Below are 23,893 nucleotides of genomic sequence, written 5' to 3'. Positions count from 1 at the left end.
TTCAGGGTCAAGCCTGCATTATGGCCTGATGGCTCTTCTTGCCTCCTCCCCATTTTTTTCTCCCAGGTACAAGGAAATCTTTCAACGCCTCATGCTCTGACCTCCTATGTCTGATTGGAATCCTACAAGCTTCTGCCTCCCCTAGATGCTGCTACCATTGAAGCCTGGTGAGCAGAGGCGGAAAGAAAGACCTTCAGGGTCCTACTGCAAATGGAGATGCCTGATACCACGCGACAGGACGGGACCACGCGTTAAAGGTGGACCCACCAGATGCAAATTTTACTCCATCGATTTTCATCACTGAAGTTACTGGGTACCACTGGCATTTTCTGAAATGTACCAACCTCTGCAGCTGGCTTCAGGAGGATTTGAGAGATGATTTCTCCCATCGAGATGGATAATCCTTCAGCTCTGAAATGGAAGATCATAATGCTCTGCCAATCTACTCTGATCCCAGAGAAAATGGACCGATAAAAGATGATTTCAAGGTTTACAGACACCCCTGCTAACCCCATCTGCTCAAAATTAAAATTCAGCAAGGCAGAGTGAGACGACTTTTCAGCCTGTCATTCTCATAAAAGAGAAATACTAAATAGGGCCCCAAATCTTCCTACGGAAAATAAGGACAGAAGCTTGTGAGGTGGGCAGAGTTCTCATTTGGAAGCAAGAGCTCCGTCACTTGCTCAGCTTTGGGCCCTGAGCAAGTCACCGCCCACAAACTTTCGTTTCCCCTCTGAGAAATCAACCTATTATTATCTTGAATGAGTTAGGACCAATAAAACACATAGTAAGTGCTCAATAAATATTAGCTATCACAATATTATAAATAGCAGTGTCATGATCACAGGTCTGTCGTGCAGATTAACCGAGATCACAGGAGCTGCCATGCTTTGGGCCCTCCGCAAATGTTTACTTTCTCTGAATCTAAACCACAGGCTTCAACACTTGAAAAAAGGGACTAAGGCAAGTTTCCTCTTTAAGAGGCAAGGGCGGGGAAGTAGCGGGGAGAGAACTAATATTTAAGTAAGGGCTGGGGCAGGGTGTTTGTCTTCATTTCCTTTCAAGATCTTTATTGCCTCTTTTGTTTGATTGCAAGCAGTTCTGATCCTCCTGATGGATATGCGTGCTGTGCTCTCGAGAAGATAAAAGAGAGCAAGAGAGAGAGCGTAAAACTCTACCCACACAAACAGTGATGGATGCCAAGGACGGAGAATTTCCAGTAGACCTGGTCTATAAATTGTCATTTAAATTTGCAATTTAAAAACACTGTCTGACTTTTTGATTTAGCTGACTGTCTACGAGAGACAAATAATGGAATCCTAATAAGCAATGTTTAAATGACATCTCCAGTCTCCCAGACAGAGAGGGCAACGGTAGAATTCTAAGAAGAGAAAATAAATCTACCAAGAATAGGAAAGACGACCAGAACTAAATAGTTGCACTAATCACTGGATGACAGGCACCAGGAAAATGTATCTTTGACTGTTTAAAATTCGAATCCTTAACAGACGAAGGACAGGTTATCAGCTGAAAAACCCTGAAGTCGTTGTGAGGGGACAAGCCTGAGCTTGATTTTTACATTTCATCACACTAACGCAGATGAACCAAAAAATCAAGGCACCAGGACAATGTATTAAAGTTGATTAGCTAAGGTTAAAAGATTTGAACTACCGAAAGGTGCTGGAGCTCAGAGGCCTCCATTGGCAAATCTTAATTCCAAGGCTGGACCAGAATGGTGGCCTCCACCGATGGCCCTCCCACAAAGGGAGGTCCACCCCAAAGTCTCACTTTCTTCTCGCTACAGGGAGCAAGTCAGCAAAACACAGAAGACAAACGCTGCGTTGGTTCAAGGATGAAAACTGAAATGAATCATCGACTCCTGAAAGCAGTTCTGCACATCACAGCTTCAGCAAGATTTGGCAAATTCGGGAATGGATCACTGAAAAACGGCAACAATGACAGAAGGAATGAGAGAATGTTTTGTGAGCAAAAGCTACAGAAAACGAGATCACTCGGCATTTTTGTAAATGATCATTGTAAAAAGTTTAAATTAAATAGTAGGATCAAACTAGAATGTGTGTGTTTGCAGGCTTGTGTGCATGTACTCTTGTGCAGAAAGAAAAAAGATTGAAAGAGAACATACCTGAGTGGTCACCCTTCTCACTCAAGGCCAAGACAGGACTTCAGAATCCTCTCCACAGTGCTCCAGACAGCCACTAAAATCGACTGGCATTGGCAAATGACACGAAATCTATTTGCAATCTACAATTTTGAGAGCAGGAGGAGAAGCTACAATAATCATTATTTTAAAACGTCAAAGGAAAACTAATGGAATATAAATTACTGATTCTACGAAAATGTAGGCCAAAGGCCAAAGAATTACCCACCTAATACAGGCTGTTCTACTGTTCAACAAATCTTTAATGAGCACATACTATGTGCCTGGTCCTAGGCGTAATAGGAAATGCATAAAATATGTGGATGACCTGAAGGAGCTTTTACTCGAGAAGAGGGGGGAGTAAGTTGCTGCCCAGCAAGATGTCTGATCTGCTGGCCTTCCCTTCACTGGAAGACAAGGTACGATTTATTTTCCAGAACTAGAGATTTAAATCCAATAGCTAGACAATGTCTATAATAACAGAAAGTATTTCACAAAGCATCCCCTAAACTAAAAATAATAAATCTGAACTCCAAGAATCTTTATTTAAATCTCACAACCTCTGTAAAGTCCTTGGGTAGCTGGTTATCTCTGCTCTGGGATTTCAATTTACTGCCAGGAACTCGAATTGCTTCTCAGCTGTCTGTCTTTCATATCAAATCTTAAGTTCTTTACGCCCAGGACTTGTTTACAGTCTTCTGCTGTGGCCAGCACTCCGCCTGGTTTTAGAAAATGCTCACCAATGGAATGAAGTAGGAAAGAGAGAGGGCGGGAGGGAAGGAAGGAAGGAGCTCAAAGAACTCCACCATCACTGCACAGCCCCTGACAAAACGAGTTCTGGCAATTCTTAAACACCTACTATGCGCTACAGGCTGCACCAGGCACCTTCACGTACGGTGCATTCGGTTGTTTCTATTTCTACTATTTTGAACTCCAGCCAGGAGGTTATTTATGAAAAGCCACCACGGTCTACATAGCACATAGACTTGGAAATCAGACCGCTCAGGTTCAAACCCTCACTCTGCTGGCATCTCGCCTCGGGCAGGCAACTGACTCTCTATGACTCTAGGTTTCTATATATGCATGTGAAATGTGAAAAGAAAAATGCCATTAAATATTTTAAATGCCTGATGCACTAGTTTTCTTCTCCCTATGAAAACGGTTGTATTTCCTACGAACTCATATACTTTCTACTATTGAATCACAGCCTCAGCCTGACCAAAAGCCACTGGGTGCTTGGCTAAGACAGCAGGAACAAGTCTTACAGAGCCTAAAAGTGACCTCGGCGAGTTTACACATTTCCCATCTGCTATCAAGCATCAGGCTGCCTTCCGTTAAGTCCTGCCTGGCTCCAGCACTCACGCCTATCCATCACCGCCTCGGTACCACGTCCATCGTCTTTAGCACATGCTTCCATATTGCTGTTAATAAGGGATACGGGGATGATCATTTTCCCAATGATAGGGGTCCTGATCCTTTTTAGGAGCACATAATAAGAACATTTTTCATTGTTGGAGATAATTCCCCTTCCCGTGCACATTTGTCAGAGGCAGTTTCCAACAGTCCCGTACATCATCCTGAAATACATGATAAGATGCAGGTCTGCTATTCATCATCTGCTGGGCTTCTTCCAGTGCAAGTCCCTGCGTGGCTTTTCTTGCCTCTGGTTTAACAATCGGAATGCAAGTTCTCCCTGGAGCCGGAGCGCCAGCCAGGGGAGACGGAAAGACTCAAGTGACCACAGTTCCCCGAACTGAGCGAAGTGAATCTCTAATGTTGACACAGAAACTCTTTACAAAAGTAAACTGCATATATTGCTACCCCTTTACAACAGGAACCAGACCCCTAGGAAATGAGCTTTCACTGATGTTTTATTTGATGGCATAGCTGGAAAACAGCAGAATATATTATAGCAAACAGATTCTGTGCTTTGGATCATTTAGACCTGAGTTTAAAATTTCTGCTCTTCCATTTACACGATGCGTGACCTTGAACAAACTTTGAACTTACCCGAGTATGTTTCCTCATCTGCAAAGTAGGACTATGATCGACCTCACAAGTCTCTTGTATTCCCACTGTATTCTCTGCCAGCACTCAGTCATCATGTAATTAACACCATTTCCTATTTTCCCCATTGGGAACTCTTTAATAAATTCTCCTCCTCCCAGCTTTGAGAGGATAAAATGGTGCACAAGACACAGTTCCCGCTATCAATCAAGCAAGGAAGAGCAGTCTCTAAGTACAATCCTAACAGAAGAAAGAAAGAAAGGAGAGCTTCATCGGAATTAAGATAGTGTGGTGAGAATCATAGGGAAAGGAAGGTTTAATTCCATGGGAGGAGGGGGATGCTAAAGCAGACCTCTGAGGAAGAACCATCTAGCTAAGTCTCAGAGACCAGCTGAACCTTGACAGGCAGACAGGAGATGAGAGGACTTTTTCCAGGTTGAAAGGAGAGCGGAGGGAAACTCACGCACGCTCATGGAGGATCAGCCAGGTGCCTGTGCTGAGAACATGCCAGGCACACGTCAGGCATGTGTAACGTCTGCTCAGTGGATGAGTGAGACAGGCCCGCAGGGCCCTTCAGGGCACAGGTTCTGAAGTTATCGCACTGACCTCTCACCTCTCCCATTTCTGTTTTCTCACCTGTAAAGTGAGATTTCAAATCAGGAGCTACTTCAAGGGGTTGCTCTGAGTGAGAAAACATACGTAAACACTTGAATACACTGCCTGGTAATTTGTGACTATGGACAGACAGCAGCTCCCTTCATCACCAGTGTCCTTGTTATTATTTCCGATGTGGGGGTGGGCCCTGGGAGGTAACTGAGCTGGTGATAATATTTGCAGATTTGGGGCATTTACAAAATCAGAGTGCCTGCTCTAAATTCAGATAGAAAAATGCAAGTCAATTCATGCAGTCAAAATCCTTCAAGGTCACCTCATCTTTACCTCTGTGAGGACTGGAAAACATCTGGAAAACCTGGCCTCATTGGCATCCTCCTTAAGAAAGAGCAAGGTTTCCTCCTCAGTCTCATGGAGCGCTTGTGTACGGCCACCAACGACATGCCACAAACACGAGCGGTGAAGAGCGAGGGCTTTCGTGCTTTTCTGACCCCCTTCTACCTCTCCCATGTGGTCCGCTGTCATCCCTCTCTGTTGTGAGGCTGTCTCAACCTAATGGTCCTGCGACTGGAATCTGCAGGAAGATGTCTTTCAATGTAAGTGTAACTTGGTATTTCCTAACAGGACACCCAATCAGTGGGGAGCAGTTTAGTCCAGTGTTAAGCATGTGGACAGGCTCTGGGTCAGTGAGATCTAGGTGGAAATGAGTCCCTTAGTTGCCACATGTTCTGTCGTCTCAGGCAAGCTGTTCACCTCTCTGAGTTCCAGCTGCTGCTCACAGAAAATGAGAATGCTTGTCTAGGGGTTGTTTTCAAGCTTAAATGAGACAATGTGGACAACAGACATTCTTTCCTCTTCCACCTCCACTCCACCCTTGTCCCTGCCTTTGATCTCTGCATGCTACCTCGATGCACTGGGCAGAAATGCTCAGTCTTAAAACACATGTACTCTGATCATCCCAGAAGCTATGTCACAACAGGATGTACTAACATCCTGGCACACCTAAGAACACAGTGTGCTCAGCAAACCCACACGGATAATAAAACCCCATGCTCTGGGCCACTTACTGATCATCTGCAAAGATGAAGACTCTTGGACCCTGGGAAGGAGTGGACCTTTATCTGACTCTCAGGACTTGGAGGGCTAACATGAAGGGCTTTGTTCTTCCAAACATCAAAATTCAAGCCCGGCCACTGCCAGAGGCAGCACACTGAGCTTAATGAAGCAGCGGGATGAACTAATATGGCAAATCGTATAGCTCTTACTCCCAATATGCCCCACATCACGCTGAATTATAGCACCTGATGTGATTGGACACACATCGCAAAAGGAGAACGGTAGGAATTTTCAATGCCACATAGTAAGAATCTCTAGAGCCAGCTCTTAGGAGATGTCTGTGGCTTTAAATGTTCTTTCTCTTTGTGCAAATCATTCTCTCCCACCCTTTATGAATAATTACTTCAATGAACATTATTGAGTACCTATCATGATGAGTGTTGTGCTAGGAACTCATAATTAATGGTAGAGAAGAGAAATAAGCAAAAAAAAAAAAACAATTATAGAAAACAAAATGTAGCAGGTGTGATGATTTGAGTGAGTACAGGATGCTACAGGAGCCCTCACAAATCCAGTCAGGTGAGGCTTTTTACCACAACTTCATTCATTCGCTCACTTACTCATTCAACAAACATGGCTGCATGCCTACATGTTCCAACATTGTGCTCAGTGATAGAAGTGAAGTGGTTAACAAGCCAGACACAGTCCCACCCTACTGCGTGATAAAGAAGAACAAAAATATAATTAAAATAATGTATTATGATGCGCACAATGAGGTGCTTTGAAAGCACTCTTACCAGTCATGACCCATGACTGGGGGTCATGTACACTGGGTGGGCTGCAATGGGTCCCCAGAGCAATTCTGGGGAAAGTAATATCTACCTTGAAACTAAAGCAAGAGTAGAGTTGGCTTTGAAGAGAATTTTTTTTAAAAAGTATTCTTCAGAGAAGGAAAGACATTTGCAAAATTCCAAACGTGAAAAGTAACACTGTAGGCTCAGGGGACAAAAATTAATTCAGTTGAGTCAGGGAGCAGAGTATCATGCTGGAAGAGTGGTGAGGGATGTGACTGGAAAGATAAGGAGGGATCAGACCATCCAGGGCCTCCTTAAAGCCCCAATAAACCCAACAAAGTTCCAGATAAAGTGGATTTTATCCTCAGGGCACTGGGAGCTGTTCAAGGAAGGATTTGGGGCAAAGGTCGAACCTGATCAAATCTTCCCATCAATGAGTAATGTCAAGTATGGCTCGGAGACGGATGATTCTGAGAACCTGAATACCGCTCAGGAGGGTGCTGGGATGATCTGGATGACAGGTGAAGGGGGCCTGAATCGTCCTCAGGAAAGGGGCAGAGGGGCAGAAGAATGGGTGGATCTGAGAGATATTTAGGAGGTTGCAGGGGCTACCATTCATTCAGTGATTAATTCATCGAGGGCGTTGGGAAGCTTGAAATGTCCAGGCAGATGGTCCTGTCAAATGGCTTATGGGTTCTGAAGGATGACCAGGAGTTAGCCCAGTAAACAGGTGAGAAAGATGACCTGAGAGAGGGAGCAGGACACATGAAAGTCACAGAGGTGTGTCCTGAGACCTGAGCTCAGGATGGTGCTGGGTATGGGGATGCAATGGGATAGAAAAAGAGGCAGGAACCAGATTTCAGAAGGCTGGCTTGGTGAGTGTCCTCTGTGACAGGCTGCTGCCGGGTTACAGAATATGTCCAAGGAGGAAAGAGGGTATGAAGGAGGGTTTGAAAAAGCCTGACTCCTTGTAAGGGAGCCAGTTAGAATGAAGCCCTGAACTAAGTCACCAGTGGAATCTGAAGTGAGTTTGTCTTCAGGGAATGACCACTGTGAGTGAGGTGTCCCGTAGTAAGTTCAAGGCCACGTGCTCAGGGAGAGCGCAGAAGTCTCTCCCCACATCACATGATCCGGTAGTCTCACCATAAAAACTAGGCTTCTTGACCCAAAACAGTCTTCCCTCCCTCTCCAACCTTTCAGCTCAAGAGCTTTGCGGATCAACCCCAGAGAAATTTATGTAGTCTTGCTATCAAATCCTTGATTCTGAAATTTCCAAAGCCTGCAAGTCACAGATTTAGTAGAGAGCCATGAACTCACCAAGATCAAAAACCCCAACAAGACAGAATGGTATCATACACTGACATGATGTGGCTGATCTGGTTCTGTGCCCACCCCCTGCACAAAAGAGCGTAGCCCCTGTAATTTTTTCACATCAAGGCACAGGGGCAAACCCATGGCCTGCACTCAGGGAAGATGGTACCAGTTTTCACACCGGACAAGCTTAGTGCTTTCCATGTAGACAAGCTATGTGACCTGGGGCAAGTCTCTTGATCTCTCCGGGCATTATCTTATGTGTTCCATGGGGTGATACAAGATTTGGGCTCATAGGGGACAATGCATCTAAAGTGACTGGCATGCAGAAAGCACATAATAAGTGATGGCTATTAACGAATGTGTGTAGCTTGACAACGTGGTCTATTTTCCTTTGTATTTCCTGTCCACCTTCCCAGTTATCCTTAGAACAAGCATCCTTTCAAAGATGGACCAGTCCTTTTTCTTCATTGCCTGATTACCCCATGTACCTCTGGGGAAAAGGGCACCCTCTACCTCTCTTTATATCCTCTGGCACTAAGAGAAGGGCTGCCTTTCGGGGCTGGTTGGACTCCAGAAGGGAAAGGGAAAGTTTCCTCATCTTGAGTCCATATACAGAGAATTGTGCCAGGTGTTTTATACTGTTGACTCAAGTACTCCTCCCTGCGATACTCTCAGATAGGTACTAACACCTCTATTTTACAGACAAAGGAGCCGAGGCTCAGAGAGCTTACGTAGTGAGCCTGAGATATACAAGCAGAAAACGTGCCGAGTCTTGACTCAAACTTTGGTCCATCTCATTCCAAAGCATGAGCTCTTCCAGGAGTCTTCCACGTAAAGAGGAGGGAGCAAACATATCAAGAGCTTCATCTCAAGGAGGTATGTTGTCGAGAATCTAGAAGCTGAAGCAACACCATCCAGGAAGTCATTCCTGGGTTCCAGCTCTGCTCTGCCACTGGCCAATGGAGTGATCGTAGGCAGGTCATCCTTCTCTTAAGATCTCATTTTGAAGAAGAGGCTCTTCCAGCACCCAAACACCAATTCCTTCTAACCTTTTATGGACTTCAACATCTAAAAAGTGAGTCACATTTCAGTGTAGACAGACATGCACAGTGTTGTGTTCCTTGGATTCATAAAGCTGAAAACTCACTTGCTTTCGGTCAGGAAAGCAATGAAAATAGTTTTTGTAAGAATTGTCTTTATTATGATGAAAGGCAGTATGTTAATTAACAAATATAAATTTATATTAAATGGAACACAAAATTGATGAATAGTAATAGACCGGAAAGAATAAAAGTAGCAAAGTGGAAAAAATACGTCTCTTTCAGGGAATGATGAGACCGATACAAATCAGAAGAGCGTCCCTTCAAGCGGAAGTCCTTGGACCACATGAACTGATGAGGGTCAGAACCTCCTTCCCTGGGGTTTCTCTCTCTCCAGAACACGGAACCCCAGCAAGGCACACAACTGGGGCTGGATAAACATTTGTGGACAAAGTAATTAATTAAAGAATGGATGCCTCCTTCTACTTTTCACATCTGGCCGAGCAAGTGTAAGTTCTACATCCACTTGGTGTCTAAGGAAACCGGAGCTCGCAGAGTGGAGATGACTTGGCTGGAGTTGAAACACAAGAGAGTGGTGGGCCTGGGGCATGAACCCAAATCCAGGGTCTGCATGACCCCAAGTCTGCCTCCCTTGCAGGAAGCAGCAGATAGAAACAGTGAAACAGCAGCTCCCTCTGCAACAAAGGCCTGGTAAAATGATTTTTTTTTTAAATTAATCTCCCAGGGTCCTAAGGACGCTACAGGATATGACAGCAATTTATCAGCTCCTAAGTAGCAAGCCAGTTATTACTAACAGAGTTCTTCCCCAGGGCTAACTGACCAGGTGAGGGACCAGGACCCTGAGCCCGTTTGCGTAAGTGTCATCAGACAGGTTTCCTTTGAGAGCATCAAATCCTCATTCCTGAAACCATTCCTTAACCACAATTCCCCAGAATTTTCTAAGAAACCTCCCAGAAGTTTGCACAGCTACTGAGGCACATAGCCAGGGTTCAAACTCAGTCCGATGTGGCTCCAAAGCTAAGGTGCCCACCATGTGACCACCAGCTTCTCCTGCATCCCATCAGGGCCTTGATTCTGGGAGCCAAGTCTTTCCGGGAGGAAATAATCAGCTAGCCTGTCGTTGCTGCTGTTAACTAATGATCCTTGGCTAGAGGGCCAATACAAATATAAGGAAAGTGAGCGAGTTTATTTCCAGGTACTTCTAGAAAGTTAGGAGAAAATACTGAACTGTGATCTTAGAAGGAAGAAGACAGAAAAGCTAACAATGACCATGCCACTGCCACGCTGCAGGTCCCAAGAGGCTCCTTTACCCAAGATAATCTTCTTCCCTCGCCTTTCTGATAACAAGCAGTATTATTAACACACACACACACACACACCACCCTTATAGACAAGGGTCAAAGACGCTAAAAAACCCATCTCTGGTCATCCAGCAGATAAGAACAAGGGTTAAAAATTAAAAACCAGGTCTGCTGACTCCAAAGTTAGTCCTTTTTCCACTACACTAAGCTGCCAGATGGTACTGACTGTAAAGCTCCAGGCACTACCCCCAGAAAAGTCTGCATCTGCTCATCTTGGGACCCATTCCTGGACCACAGACTTCTACTGGGTTTCTTAATGCCAGGATCACCACAAATTGTGTCAATTGATTTTTCCCCCCTTTGATGGCAGGTAATGAACCTGAAAATATACATTCTCTTCCTCCAGTCCTCCATCAAATTCCTCTCCTGGAATAGGCACTGTTTGACAAGCAGTATGTGTAGTGATACAATCCAATAAAAATGAAATGAAAAAACAACTTCATTTCTCACGACTTCCATCCCCTCCTTATTTGAATTGTGAATACTCAAGTTACGTCTCACACGTGGCCTGTCTAGAAACTCATTTTGTGGTGAAATATGCTCCCGTGTGACTTGTTTTTGAATCTGTCTGACTTGCTTTCAACAGCCTAGGTTAAAGAACTGGGGTGATGGGTTTCTGAGAAATGATCAAGGGTTTCTAAACTTTCTTTATGCCACTCTTCCTCATGATAGATGCCCCACACTGCCAGGTATTCTTTTTTAGGAAATAAAATATCTGCCCCAGGAACCACCTAAATCTTGCCATGAGAAGCAAAAACTTTTTTGTACTGTAATGTTATATATGAGAAATCTACTGATGATATACTGTGAAAGAACAAGGTAACATTGTATGAACGGTATAATCTCAAGCACACATTATCCCAGAAAGTCAGTCCAGAAGGAAGCAACTTAGAATGTTAATAGCTGTTATTTCTAATTCATAGGATTCTGCACACTTACTTTTTCTTTTCTAATTTTCAGTATTAACCATATAAAACTTTAAAAATCTAATGAAATTACTTAAAAGAGAAAAAAATGTATTTTTCATAAGGAGGTCTAAAATTACTCAGTGTTTCCTTACCACCAAAATCATCACATGAGGGTATTAACTTTGACTAAAATCAGGCACAAAGATTATAGGCTCGAGAAAATTATATACTAATCTTGCTGATACAGATAGCAAAATACTAAGTAAAATATAAAAAGATCAAATCCACAAGGTATAGAAAACATCATATACCACTAGAATTTATCTTCAGTAAAAACTTAAATATCACACAGGTAACAGAAGGCATTTCCATTAATTTAGGAGAAATTTAAGGTTCCCTCCTCTCTACTAAATACTGTACTGACAGACCCAGCCGATGCAATAGGATAAGAAAAAGAACAAGTACTTTAGGATTGGAGAGGAAGCCAGAAACTTATCTATGAGGTTATATATTGCCTCCCTAGAAAATCAAAAAGGAATTAGAGAAAGTATGAGTAAAAGAGCTAGTAACACTATTATATTCAAGATCAACATCCAAACTGCTTATTTCCTTTTAAAGTACTACTTATTTTGGCTTAGTTAGCAACATCTTTTTAATGGAATACCTACTATTTCACAGTCAAAACTGAAAACAGGAAATTAACTGATCCTGTTACCAGCACATTCTTGTTCTCTCTTTTTAATGTATGTGTGTGTTTTCCTGGGACCTTGGTCCAGACAAGTGTATCAGCAATAAAAACTGTGTCTCGCTGTGGCATAATTGCAGACAATCGTGTAGTCTTGCTCTGAGACAAATCAACTATATACTTTTTAAGATCCCCCTGGGTAAGAGAAAACAATGTAATAATTCTGATGAAGATGAAGAAGAGGAAAGGAAGGAGAAGGGAGTGAAAAATGGAAAAGATAAAAGGAAAAAGAAGAGGAGGGGAGTGGGAAAAGGTGACAGGAAAGCAAGGGGGGAATAGAGATATAAACTTTGTTGAGTTTTTAATATAAGCCAAGTACTAAGTGTTTCATTTGCCTTACTTCAATTAATCTTCCTAGTGAGCCTTTAAGCTTTGTACTAGTATATTTTAATTTTACAGGAGAGGATACTGAGGCTCAGAGAGGTGAAGTGACATTCTAAGGTCACACAGTTTGGAAGCGATATAGCCAGAATCTGACCCCAAGTCTGCCCGCCCAGACTCCACAGCATTAGTGACTCTCTAGAGGATGCTCCCTGCATAGGTACTTTGCTGATATCAGAGCTACTAAAGATGTGAACGTGAGGAGGAGCTAAAAAGGTCACCTTCAAGCTCCCACTCTAAATCCTCACCCACGCCAACGTGCTGAAAACCTGAATCCTCTCTTTAGAATGTTTCCAGTTCTGCATGTTAAAATTAAGAGTGAAAAGATATGCACCACGTACAATTTTTAATGCATTAAGCATTCAAGAGCACAAGTTTCGTGGAAAGGTTAAATCTGAAGGAAAATATAACTTGTCAGTTTCCAGTAAAAAAGCATTTGAATTCTAGGACATATTGGGCTCTGTGATCTTTTTTGTTTTTTTCCAAGCAGCAGTTCTCCCAAGACCTGTTCTCTCACCCACTTGCCTTCTTTCTATTATTCCTAGACCATGGAGCATAACAAGCAAGGTTTACATTAGGTTTTAGGGGATAAAATAGACTGCTTCCAAAATACTGGTGTTTCAAACAAACATTTAAAGCAAAATTTATAGTCCTTCCTGGGGTTGCTTCTGTCCAAGAGCTGTACGTGTATTACATTTATGTCCCTAGCTTCCCATGGAGTGTCAGACAAATGCCACCAGGAAACACGACTGGGCAGGCACAGTGATGTCTCAAACAAATCACTGCCTACACACAGCAAGCAGCAGCATCCGGTCTGCAGGCCCACACTGAGAGATTTCAAGACCTGAAAGAGAGCTCTATTCATCCTCTCCCCTGCAGCTCTGAAGACAGGGAAGGAAAGAGCTGAAACTTCACGGTGAAAACACACACCCATGCACCACACCACACCACACCACACAGACACACACGCACGCACGCACAAAGCAAAAAGTTGCTTCCATCTAATCACAGTAACAGGACAAACCTTCTGAAAGGCATGATTAGAAAGCCGTAGGACCAAATTCTCTTAAAAAACATGAACAGTGGGGGAGGGTATAGCTCAAGTGGTAGCGCACCTGCTTGGCATGCATGAGGTCCTGGGTTCAGTCCCCAGTACCTCCTCTAAAAATAAAATAAACCTAGTTACCTCCCCCCACCAAAATAAAATAATTAAATAATACAATAATAAATAAAACATAAATGCTATTTTAAAAAAAAACACGAACAGTGGTAGAATTATTTTCTTATCACACTGCACATCCAGTCTTCATTCCCAGATACCTATGTGCCTCTTCTGTGTCAAGCTCTTTCTAAGTGTTGGGAGCAAAAAGGATGAATGAGAGATCCCGCTCTGAAGGACTGTATGGTATCGCTGACAAAAACACAGGGCGTTTTTAATAAAGGTTCATACTAACAAAGTGCTAGTGAAACAAAACAAACAAAAGCGAGCAGCCCAATTTGAGAGGTAAGGAAAAGCCCCCCAGGAGGCCTCACTGAGCTCAGACCTGAAGAGTAAGTAGGGGTCAGTCTAGAAAAAAGTGGAGAGCAACAAAGGATGAACTCAGAGTCCAGCGGTTTTCAAAATCCCGGGAACCACCAGCAGCAGCAGCATCTGGGAACATCTTACAAATGCATCTTGGACTCCACCCCAGACCTAGTGAACCAAAAGCTTTAGGCATGAGACTCAGCAAGCTGTGTTTTAACAAGCCTTTCAGGCGGGCGATTCTGGCTGGAGTTGGAGAATCACTGGTATCTGCAAAGGATGAACTACAAGACACAAGACACGGGGGGGGCCTGGAGGGCGAACAAGGTTGGATGGGGGTGGAGCGCGGACTGGGGCAGAGATGTTGCTGGAGGGATGGGCAGAAGGCGTGTCAAGAAGTGTTCTGTATATCGTGAAAAGAATTTTGGATCTTACCCAGAGAATAATGGAGTGCCATGAAAATATTATACTATGAGTACCAAAAAAACACCAAATAATGTTGAGGATTATTTAAAATACATGCAGGGATCGGGGTATGGTACAGCTCAGCAGTAGAGTGTGTGCTTAGCATCACAAGGTCCTGGGTTCAATCCCCAGTACCTCCCTCCGTTAAAAATAAATACATAAATACAAACAAATAAACCTAAATACTCCCCCCTAACCAAACAATTTTTTAAAAAATAAAATACATGCAATCAAAAAGACAGTGCCAAATACCATTCTAGAGACAAAAAATTCTTTCTTGGACAGTAAGTAGCAATGAGGAAAGGAAGAGATTCAGCCCTACCTTTCTTTCTGGAGTCTTTCTTGGCGCTGGTTTTCACAGCTACTTGAAGTTCTGTCTCAGTTGACATCCTACTAAATCCTTAGTCCACTTCACACAGATCCCGGGCCTCGGCCAGGCTCATTGAGGACTCCTCTCCAAGGAAATGACTCCTCCCTTCAGAAACGACACCCCGAGCTGCGCATTTCACTCACTCCTGTCGAGCGCTGCAAAGCAAGGGAGGAGGACATTCAGAACGACCATCTTGTTGAAGTCAGAACTGAGGGGAAAGAAATGAACCATGCAACATACAAAACCAGGAAAACCTTGGTCTCCATGTACAAACTGCTCACGTGGCGTCATTTAGCCATTGACAGAGTTGAGACAGCAAAGAGAATTGGAGTCCATATGTGCAAAACTAGGTAATGCAAAAGAGATCTTTAAAACTCCACATCTTCAACAAAAGCAGAACTCAATTCTTTATTCTCCATGTTTCTCATGGTCAAGCACCAGAGGCCACCCAGATAACAGAGCTCAAGCGGCCCCGTAGAAACATTTCCAACAACGGGGCTCCCATTCATCAGCCAAGCTTGACCACAGCCTTGGCAGCTACAGCAGACCATAGGGAAGTGACCTGTGGTCTGGCCCTCCCTGGCAGGTGTCAGAGGGGACACCGAGTTGACACACAATTGGGCTTCGAGGGTAAGATGACAAACGGAGCTGAGAAACTTTCCAGCAAGCCAATTTTGATGTCAGTTTTTTCCCCCAGCTCTAAGAGCAGACAAGCATTGAATGGGAGGAAGAAAAGAAAAGAAGCTGGCAGACACACATTTCATCCCTTCTTTCTTTAATAAATATGCACTGCACACTACCAGGTACCATTAAGTTCAGACACTGCGCTGGGAAGATAATAATGATAATAACACCACTTCAATTACAGCTAGTATTTACTATACATTTACTATATACTATGCCCTCAGCCTCTGCTTCACATACATTATCTCGTTTGATTTCATTTAAATTGAATGAACGTATTCCTAGTGTCGAGTCAACAATCTTTCCGGGGGACTGTGTCTCTGATAGCCGTATCCGAGAGCTGGGTTGAAAATAAACATTTCAGAAGTTATCCATTTTTAAAGAATATTAAGATAAAGCTCCTGGAGATGATTCTTCCAACTGTGCAGCCAATTCGTAGCTCGTCCCACCGATCTAGAAAGGTTCAGTCTGAAAAGGCGGACCCTGAGCGTCACTTTCAACTCAAAAAGAGTAATTACCTAAACCTCTTCATCATACCAATTACAGGCGGCTCAACCAAAAGGTCTAATGGAACTGACGCTTAAATTCATACCTTATCCAAAGATATCTGATTTGTTTGTTCGTTTTTAACAAGCTATTTCTTTTTTAGGATACTGAGCCCTGAATGAAGGTGCTTAAACTAAAGGATCCAAGGCTACAATTAAGGAAAACGAAAAATCATCTTCCTAGAATGGGGTCCATGAAATCACATGTAGAAAACAATTTCTTGTAATGAGCTGTAAGAGAAAAGAATCTGAAAATAATGTATGTATATATGTTTAACTGAATCACTTTGCTGCACGCATGAAACTAACATTGCAAACTGACTACACATCAATAAAAAAATTAGAATTAAAAAAACGAGAACCTTTCCTGCCACTTTTGCCCCATCTATCTGCACCACGTCACTAGCCCTCACCTCCCTCCTAACCGCGTGCTCCTCAAAGACAACATTCTATAAGGGATGATGGAGTCTCAAAGCTTGGTTGTATAAGGACATAATTAATTTTATGAATAATACTAACCGTTTCATTGCAACAAATATCCACTAAAAACAACGGGCCAGGTGCCAGTGCTGACTCACTGATGAAAACAGACATGGATTGCACAGTCACACAGGCCAAGTACAGAGTCAAAGCCTGATTACTGTTGTCACAGAAGCTCAGTCTAGCGGAGGTGTCATGTAAGGGACATGATCGGAATGAAAACAAATACTGGGTATACTGGGGCACAGAGGAGCAAGCTGTCACCTTTGCTTGAAGGAGCCCATAAAGCTTCACAGAGAAGCAGCTCTCCACTGTGTGATCCTGAAGAATGATGCTCTTATCACGTGGATGATGACAGGAAGGACCAATGGGCACACAATAAATGCATGTATAATAAATGAATAAGTGGTTGTTTCGGGCAGAAGGATCAGCATGCCCAAGAATGCTTGAAATTAACAAGCAGAATAATACAAGGACGCGGAAGTCTAGTAGGGAGGTGATTACTCTCCCATCTTCCCAGTGTTCCCTTGTACTACTACCTTTCTATGGAATTTTTCTTTTCAAGTCTGCCTTGATGTGCTCAAGGTTCAGTCAAAGAGGCATCTTAGGCAAAAAGATTTTCTGATTCCTCCATTAAACGGACTCTCTCCTTACTTATGTTATGACCCAATTCTTGGCCAACTTCACAGTCTGAGACAGTTACAAGCAATGTGATATTGAGGAAGTCACTTGCCCTCACTTTGCCTCAGTTTTTCTACCCATAGAAGGAGGTTAACAGTATCAAACTTCATGCAGCAGCAGTGGAAATTAAGTAGGATCACACATGTAACATGCTTGGAGGAGTGTCTGGCACATTTCCTGATAAGCACTTAATAAATACTAGGCACTAACAATTTCCTGTGTTATTCAACACAGGAATACAAGGTCAAACACAGACTCAAGGTCTCATGGATGGTATGTGACCACAAGTTTATATTACTATGCTCCTTTCACAGAGGGAGAAACTAAGGCAGGTTAAGTCTGCTTTCTAAGGACAAATTGCAGGAAATAGAAAAATCTAAGCCATTTCCAAGGAAAGATACAGCTCAGTGGTAGAGTGCACGTTTAGCACGCACAAGGTCCTGGGTCCAATCCCCCAGTACCCCCATTAAAAGAATACAAATAAATTAAATAAAGATATTTCCATCACTTTGGTCTTGGCACACAGTAGGTACCTAATCCATTAATACCAAAATGAACTGAAATATATGGTTTTAACACAATTTCAAGCACTCTTAAAAATCAAAGGATAAATTACTGGATTGGATTTGGGTTCTTTCCTCCCCTTTGACTTTGTAAAAACCACAATACAGCATCTCTTCCTCTTGTGTGGGCATTGCCAGTGTCACTTGTTTGACAAAATGTGCTTGTGTTTGAGTGTTACAGGCATTACTTGTGAATTCCTGAAGCACGGCCCCGTATCAGTAATGAAAAGAAAGCAGCTTCATTTCGAATAAAAACTCACATAAGGAAGCTACAGGACAGGGAGAAGGTTCCACAGCCGGGACCCTGGCATTCCCTTTAATCTTCCAAGAGCCAGAGGTTGAGCGAATGCTGTGAAGTAGCTCCGAATTATTTAGGAAATTCGTTTCTTTGTAATTAAGGAGATTAAAGTCCTCGAGGGCCCGAAGCCATGTGACAACTCAAATCGTTTTTCCCCAGTAAAAGCTGTGAAACCCTATCAGTTAAATTCAGGCTTGCCGAGAATTTTCAAATGCTTCAATAATGTTTCTTTGCTCCACACAATCTGCAGTAATTTAATATTCCTGAAGTGTGTCAGGTTTTTTATAATGAGCTCTTCAAATCTAAATGTGAATTATGTAACATTCCACTACAGACGTTCTGTCTACTAAACGGCTTCTAAATGTAAAATCCCATGTTCAGTGACGGGGCGGAGGTGGGTGAGCGGGGCGCCAAACACACGGCACCACAACGCAGGGAAAACAGATAGCCCTGTCTTTTAAACAAAGCGCAAAGGTCTGAGCAGCTACAAGCACACAAACACACACCACAATACCTACTGTAACCCAAGTTTGTGTCCTCTCTCCTCCCCACCCACCCCGCCCCTCATACAATCCTACTGTAAAATAGCTCGTTATGCGGTCCCACTAGTAGCCAGGTACTACACTAAGAGCTTCTCATACAGGATCAAACCCAATCCTTCAACCACTTGAACAGGTAGATATTATTATTACGTTCATTTGACACGTGAGGAAAATAAGGCACAAGCCACTTGAGTGGCTTGTTCCTGGTCATGTATCTAGGAAGAAGCACAGGGCAAGGTAGCTGCTCTCCCCGACAACTTCACTCAAAACCCTCCTGGGTGTCCATCAGCTGGGGGACAGATAAACCAAATGTGGTGTATCCCATGCACCCAATGTTCACAGCTGCAGTGTTTACAATAGTCAAGCCATGGAAGCAGCCTAAATGTCCACGGACAGATGACTGGATAAAGAAGTTATGGTATACACACACACACACAGTGGAATACTACTCAGCCATAAAGAAGAATGAAATAATGCCATTTTGCAGCAACATGGATGGACCTAGAGGTTCTCATATTGAGTGAAGTAAGTCAGACAGAGAAAGACAAATATCATATGACATCACTTATATACAGAATCTAAAAAAATGACAAAAATGAACTTATTTACAAAACAGAAATGGACTCACAGATATAGAAAACAAACTTATGGTTACCAAAGAGGAAAGGGGGGATAAATTAGGAATTTGAGATTAGCAGATACAAACCACTATATACCAAATAGATAAACAACAAAGTCCTACTGTATAGCACATGGAACTATATACAATAGCTTGTAATAACCTGTAACAAAAAAGAATATGAAAAAGAATATACATATATATGTATAACAGAATCACTTTGCTGTATACCAACAACTAACACAACATTGTAAATCAACTATACTTCAATTTTTTTAAATGTGGTATATCAATACAATGGAATATTATCCAACCGTAAAAAGGAATTAAGTAAGTATTGATATGATACACACTATAACATGGATGAACCTCCAAAGCAATATAGCAAGTGAAAGAAGTTAGACACAAAAAGGTTACCTATTGTATGATTCCATTTATATCCAAAATATCCCAAATAGATAAATCTACAAAGACAAAGCAGATCAGTGGTTGCCAGGTGCTGGGAGAAGCAGAGGAGGGCGAGTGTCTCCTTAATGGTTACAGGGTCTCCTGTAGATTAAAATGTTTTGAAACTAGACAGAAGTGATGGTTGAAAAACATCATGAATAGAATAAATAAATACCACTGAATTATAGACATTAAAATGCCCAAATTTATGTTATGTGAATTTCACCAGAATTTAAAAAATAAAATACAAAACATCAAAAACAATCCTCCCAGCCTGGTCCTACCCCCTGATTTAAGCCTTATGTGTTATGTTAAGGACACTGCAAATTCCAATCTAAAAGGACAATCCAACCTTAAAAACCAGATGAAGAGGCAGATTTCCCGGAAGTGGTGGCAATTATATGGATTAAAAATTACATATGCTACCACTGCATGTTCTGTGATTTGGGGCATCTCAATCAGCTTCATCCAAACCATAAAGCACTGAAAAGAGGCCACTTGTCACCAAGGCACAGAGGTGTGCAACCGTACAGATGAAGTTTCGCCATCAGTAAAATGGGAAGACCACTACCAAGTGTGTAAGATTTGGAAGATCAATGAGGGGTAGCTCAAAGTTGAGCTCAATCCACAGCACCCTAGTTTTTGTGTAAGAAAGGAGGAGACTTAACTCTGCTTATCTTTACAAAAAGAAGCACAGGCCAAACTGACCAGAAGACAGCGAAGCTGCTTTTACTACATGGGGAGATCCTGGGTGGTGGAGTGATGGGTGACCAGGCAGAAGGATGTGGCAGAGGGCGATACTTCTCAGCATATAGCTTTTTGCTTAATTTCCACATATGGAAGCATATTAATGCTCTATATATTTGAAAAAAATAAAATAAAATTAACTTAACGGGGATGGCAAGTGGGGAAGAGGCTAAAAAGGGAAGTGGACTGAAACTAATGAATCCAATTGTATTTCAAAGGACCATCATAAACAGTTGCTGAAGGGGTGAGAGAGAAAGAACCAGGACAAGTAACTTTACAAACACGGAATTTGATTGTTTACACTCAGTCTTGAGCAGGGTCAGGGCAAGGGGAGCTGCAAACAAACCTCAAATTCTTTTTAGTAGGCTTTTTTGGGTAGCGTTACGGGCAAATTACTTAACAATTTTAATGTACTATAGGATTGAGCAAAGGAGTAAACATTCTGATGTTCCTGGGAACCGAGATTCTCAGTACGCAAGAAGAGACATTAAAATACGGAAAGGGGAAAGGAAGGAAAGAGCGCTGTGGAGACACAGAGTGGAAATCGGACATCTCAGGGTAAATTCATGGTTAATAAAATATACATGCATCTGTATGTGGGTGTACATATACCCATGTTGACATGCATAGAATTTCCTGGTTCTGATAGGACCAGGACCAAAGATACCCCAGTGACAACGTGATACCTTAATACCTAGATTTTTGTTTCTACTACCATTCTCCAGTAAAAGGAACCAGGGTTTCATAGAGAAATGGGTGATTTCGGAGCTGAAGCAGGGTAGGTACAAGATGAGCCTGAAATATCTCGCTTCAGAAAGTAAGGAAGTGCTCAAAACAAACACCAATGATGCGGGCGTGTCACAAGGATACAGACGCCATCGCGGAGGAGCTCCCACTGGCCCAATCTGGAACAACTGAAACACCAATATAATTTAAGGATGGTACTAAATAATAAACCACTGAAAAAAGAGGAATCCATACTGAAAACAGACAGATAAACAAAGAGGGAAAGAGGGGAAGGCTTAGGGCAGAACAGGTACTGTCTGGAAAACACAGAGGGGGTACAGGAGAATAAAATCACATTTTGCAGCCAGCAGAGTAAGGTTTAGTCAGGCCAGAATGAATACATGCTAAATCTGGAGAAATGTTTCGATGGGAAGCAAAACATTTGTAGGTCTTAAAGTGTCTCCTCACTTACTGTTGCAAGAGGAAAATTTGTGATGCTATAATGGAGAAACTGAACAATTAATTTGTTAATTAATATTAACAGAGATGAACAGATGGGTATCAGGTGACACTCTGAGAAGAACTGATCACTACCACGCAGTATCCTGGCTAGGAATCTAATCCAAACATGAACTTATAATGTACAGAAAAGTCTATTCTTCAGAAATGTCGCAGCAAAAGACAAAGATAGGCTGTGGAAATATTTTAGATTAAAAGAAACCAAACAGGTACAACAACTAAATGTAATGTGTGTATAGGATCCTCCTTTACTGGAGAAAAAGAAATGCTACAAAAGAGGCCAGTCAGGGGGGAAAAAAAGTCAGTGGGCCAATTGACAAATTTGAATATGAATGGCAAATTCAGTAAGAATATTATATCAGCGTTAAATTTATTTAATGTGATAAATTTCCTACGGCTACGTAAAAGAACATTACCTGTTCTTTGGGAATACACACCAAATACTTAGGAATAAAGGGCTAAGATATGTGCACCATCGAAATGATTCAGGAGAAACAAATCGTATACATGTATGCATATATGCATAGACATAGAGCAAATACACAAATGGTAAAGCAAACGGGATAAAATACTAGCAACAGGTCAACGTAAGTAATGGGTATAGGATATTTTTAATATGTTCTTATTACACCTTTTCCTATAATTTTGAAATTATTTCCATATTTTAAAAAATAATTTTTAAAGCCTAGCTCAGACCCTAAGACACAGAGGTACGCAACCAAAACAATTCTGGCCTCGCTCTTTTTTAAAGAGTTCAGACCCATTCCAGCTCCCTGGATGGCATGCTTTCCAATTCCCAAGGCTAGCTGAGTTTCAAACTAGTTGATAGCTGTCGATTCTTACTATAGATTCCAACTTCATCCTGTATCGATCCAGAGTGCTGGACTTGGCACAAGCGCCTGGACCAAGGTTGTTTCAAGCAGGTCTCTTCTTCCTGAGCCCTGGATTCCCCGCCAGACTCTGCCTCCACGCCAAGAATGGCCATTGAGACTTTCCATCTACCTGCCCCATGGATCACTATGAGCTCCTTTAATCATGTAGCCAAAGTTGGGCTTTGCTGGACCATCTCCCTCTCCATCTCTGGGACTACGACTTTAATCTGTCAACTCTCTTTTTTTTTCTCTCTTTTTTTAAAATTATGCCAAGGGTAACCGATCTCATCTAGCCCAGTTGGAAAATGCCTAAAATTCGCTCATTCTGTACATTTGTTCTTTCCAGGGACCAGAAAATAGGAACCTAGAGCAAGGTTTTGCGGGAGCCCAACGGCAACACTTATTTAATTCTGCTGAGGGTGTCAGAAGCACTATAAAATCTTAAGCAAAATGACATTCAAAGGTACTACACCTCTCTCTACTGACAAAATACCACCGTCCTCATAAACGAAGAGCCATCATTTGCCTTGACCAAACCCTTCAAGAAAAATCCTACATTGATAGAACATATCCCTGGCTTTAAAGCTCTGAAGACCACAAAGTCCAGATTAACAACCTCACTACAGACCCAATCAAGGCTGTTTCGCCACAAATGGGTGTGTCAAGAAAGGAAAGAAAAATCACAGATGTAGGAGACATCTCTTGGCCTGAGACTTCACGTCCATTGTGCTGCTTGTTGGTTCTGTTTACCTGACATGAAAAAAATAAAAAATAAGAAGAATTCAGGGCAGCTGACAGAAAGTTTTATAAAAAGTCTTTATAACAGTCTAAAATTATTAAATGAGGAAAACTGGAGTAAAGAGGAACGAAGGATTGGAAACGAAGGCTAAGGCAGAAGCAAAGATAAACCACCAAAAAGATCTGTACATTTGCAGAAGACAGGCTGGAAATTTATGAGATTCCTAGAGGCCAAAGCAAAGAAGGAAATATGACCAGTTACAGGTTTTAGAAAGTCCATGCTCAAATAACCTTGAACCAGAAATAAAGAATGAAAAGGGCCTGTAGGCTTTCATAAAATCAATGCTGTATGATACCATGAATGTTAACATCAGCAATGTCTACATAAATAATCCACAGGGAATTTTCAATGTCCCCTAACTTATCCTGAGAACATAATACTAAGGCATGATAGCAATAATACTATTTTTCAAAGATTTTTTTTAATTGACGTATAGTCAATTTACAATGCTGTGTCAATTTCTAGTGTTTTCCACAAAGGCTCAAAACAATGTGAATCAAGTTATTTTAAATTCTCTCTGAACAAAGCATGCTTTTTTTTTTTTAACTAAATTGAAAAAAAAAATAATTGGGATCTTGCTACACAGCTATCTGGTGGACTGGCTTTTCTAGGGCAAA

At 42.1% G+C, this 23,893-nt stretch overlaps 1 protein-coding gene across 6 annotated transcripts in view; it reads right to left on the bottom strand.

Annotated features, from left to right (window-relative positions):
* Nucleotides 1-23,893, bottom strand: part of DAB1 (DAB adaptor protein 1) — a 403,254-nt gene that overhangs the window by 263,079 nt on the left and 116,282 nt on the right. For all 6 annotated transcript variants that reach the window (XM_074376397.1, XM_074376398.1, XM_074376396.1 and 3 more), the window contains exon 2: nucleotides 14,707-14,909. In XM_074376397.1, the coding sequence (XP_074232498.1) occupies nucleotides 14,707-14,773 (67 nt within the window). In that variant the 5' untranslated portion in view covers nucleotides 14,774-14,909. The remainder of the gene's footprint in view (nucleotides 1-14,706; nucleotides 14,910-23,893) is intronic.

This window comes from Camelus bactrianus, chromosome 13 (assembly GCF_048773025.1).
Source record: "Camelus bactrianus isolate YW-2024 breed Bactrian camel chromosome 13, ASM4877302v1, whole genome shotgun sequence".
In the NCBI taxonomy this organism is placed as follows: Eukaryota; Metazoa; Chordata; class Mammalia; order Artiodactyla; family Camelidae; genus Camelus; species Camelus bactrianus.
This window is presented reverse-complemented; position numbering and strand designations above follow the sequence as displayed.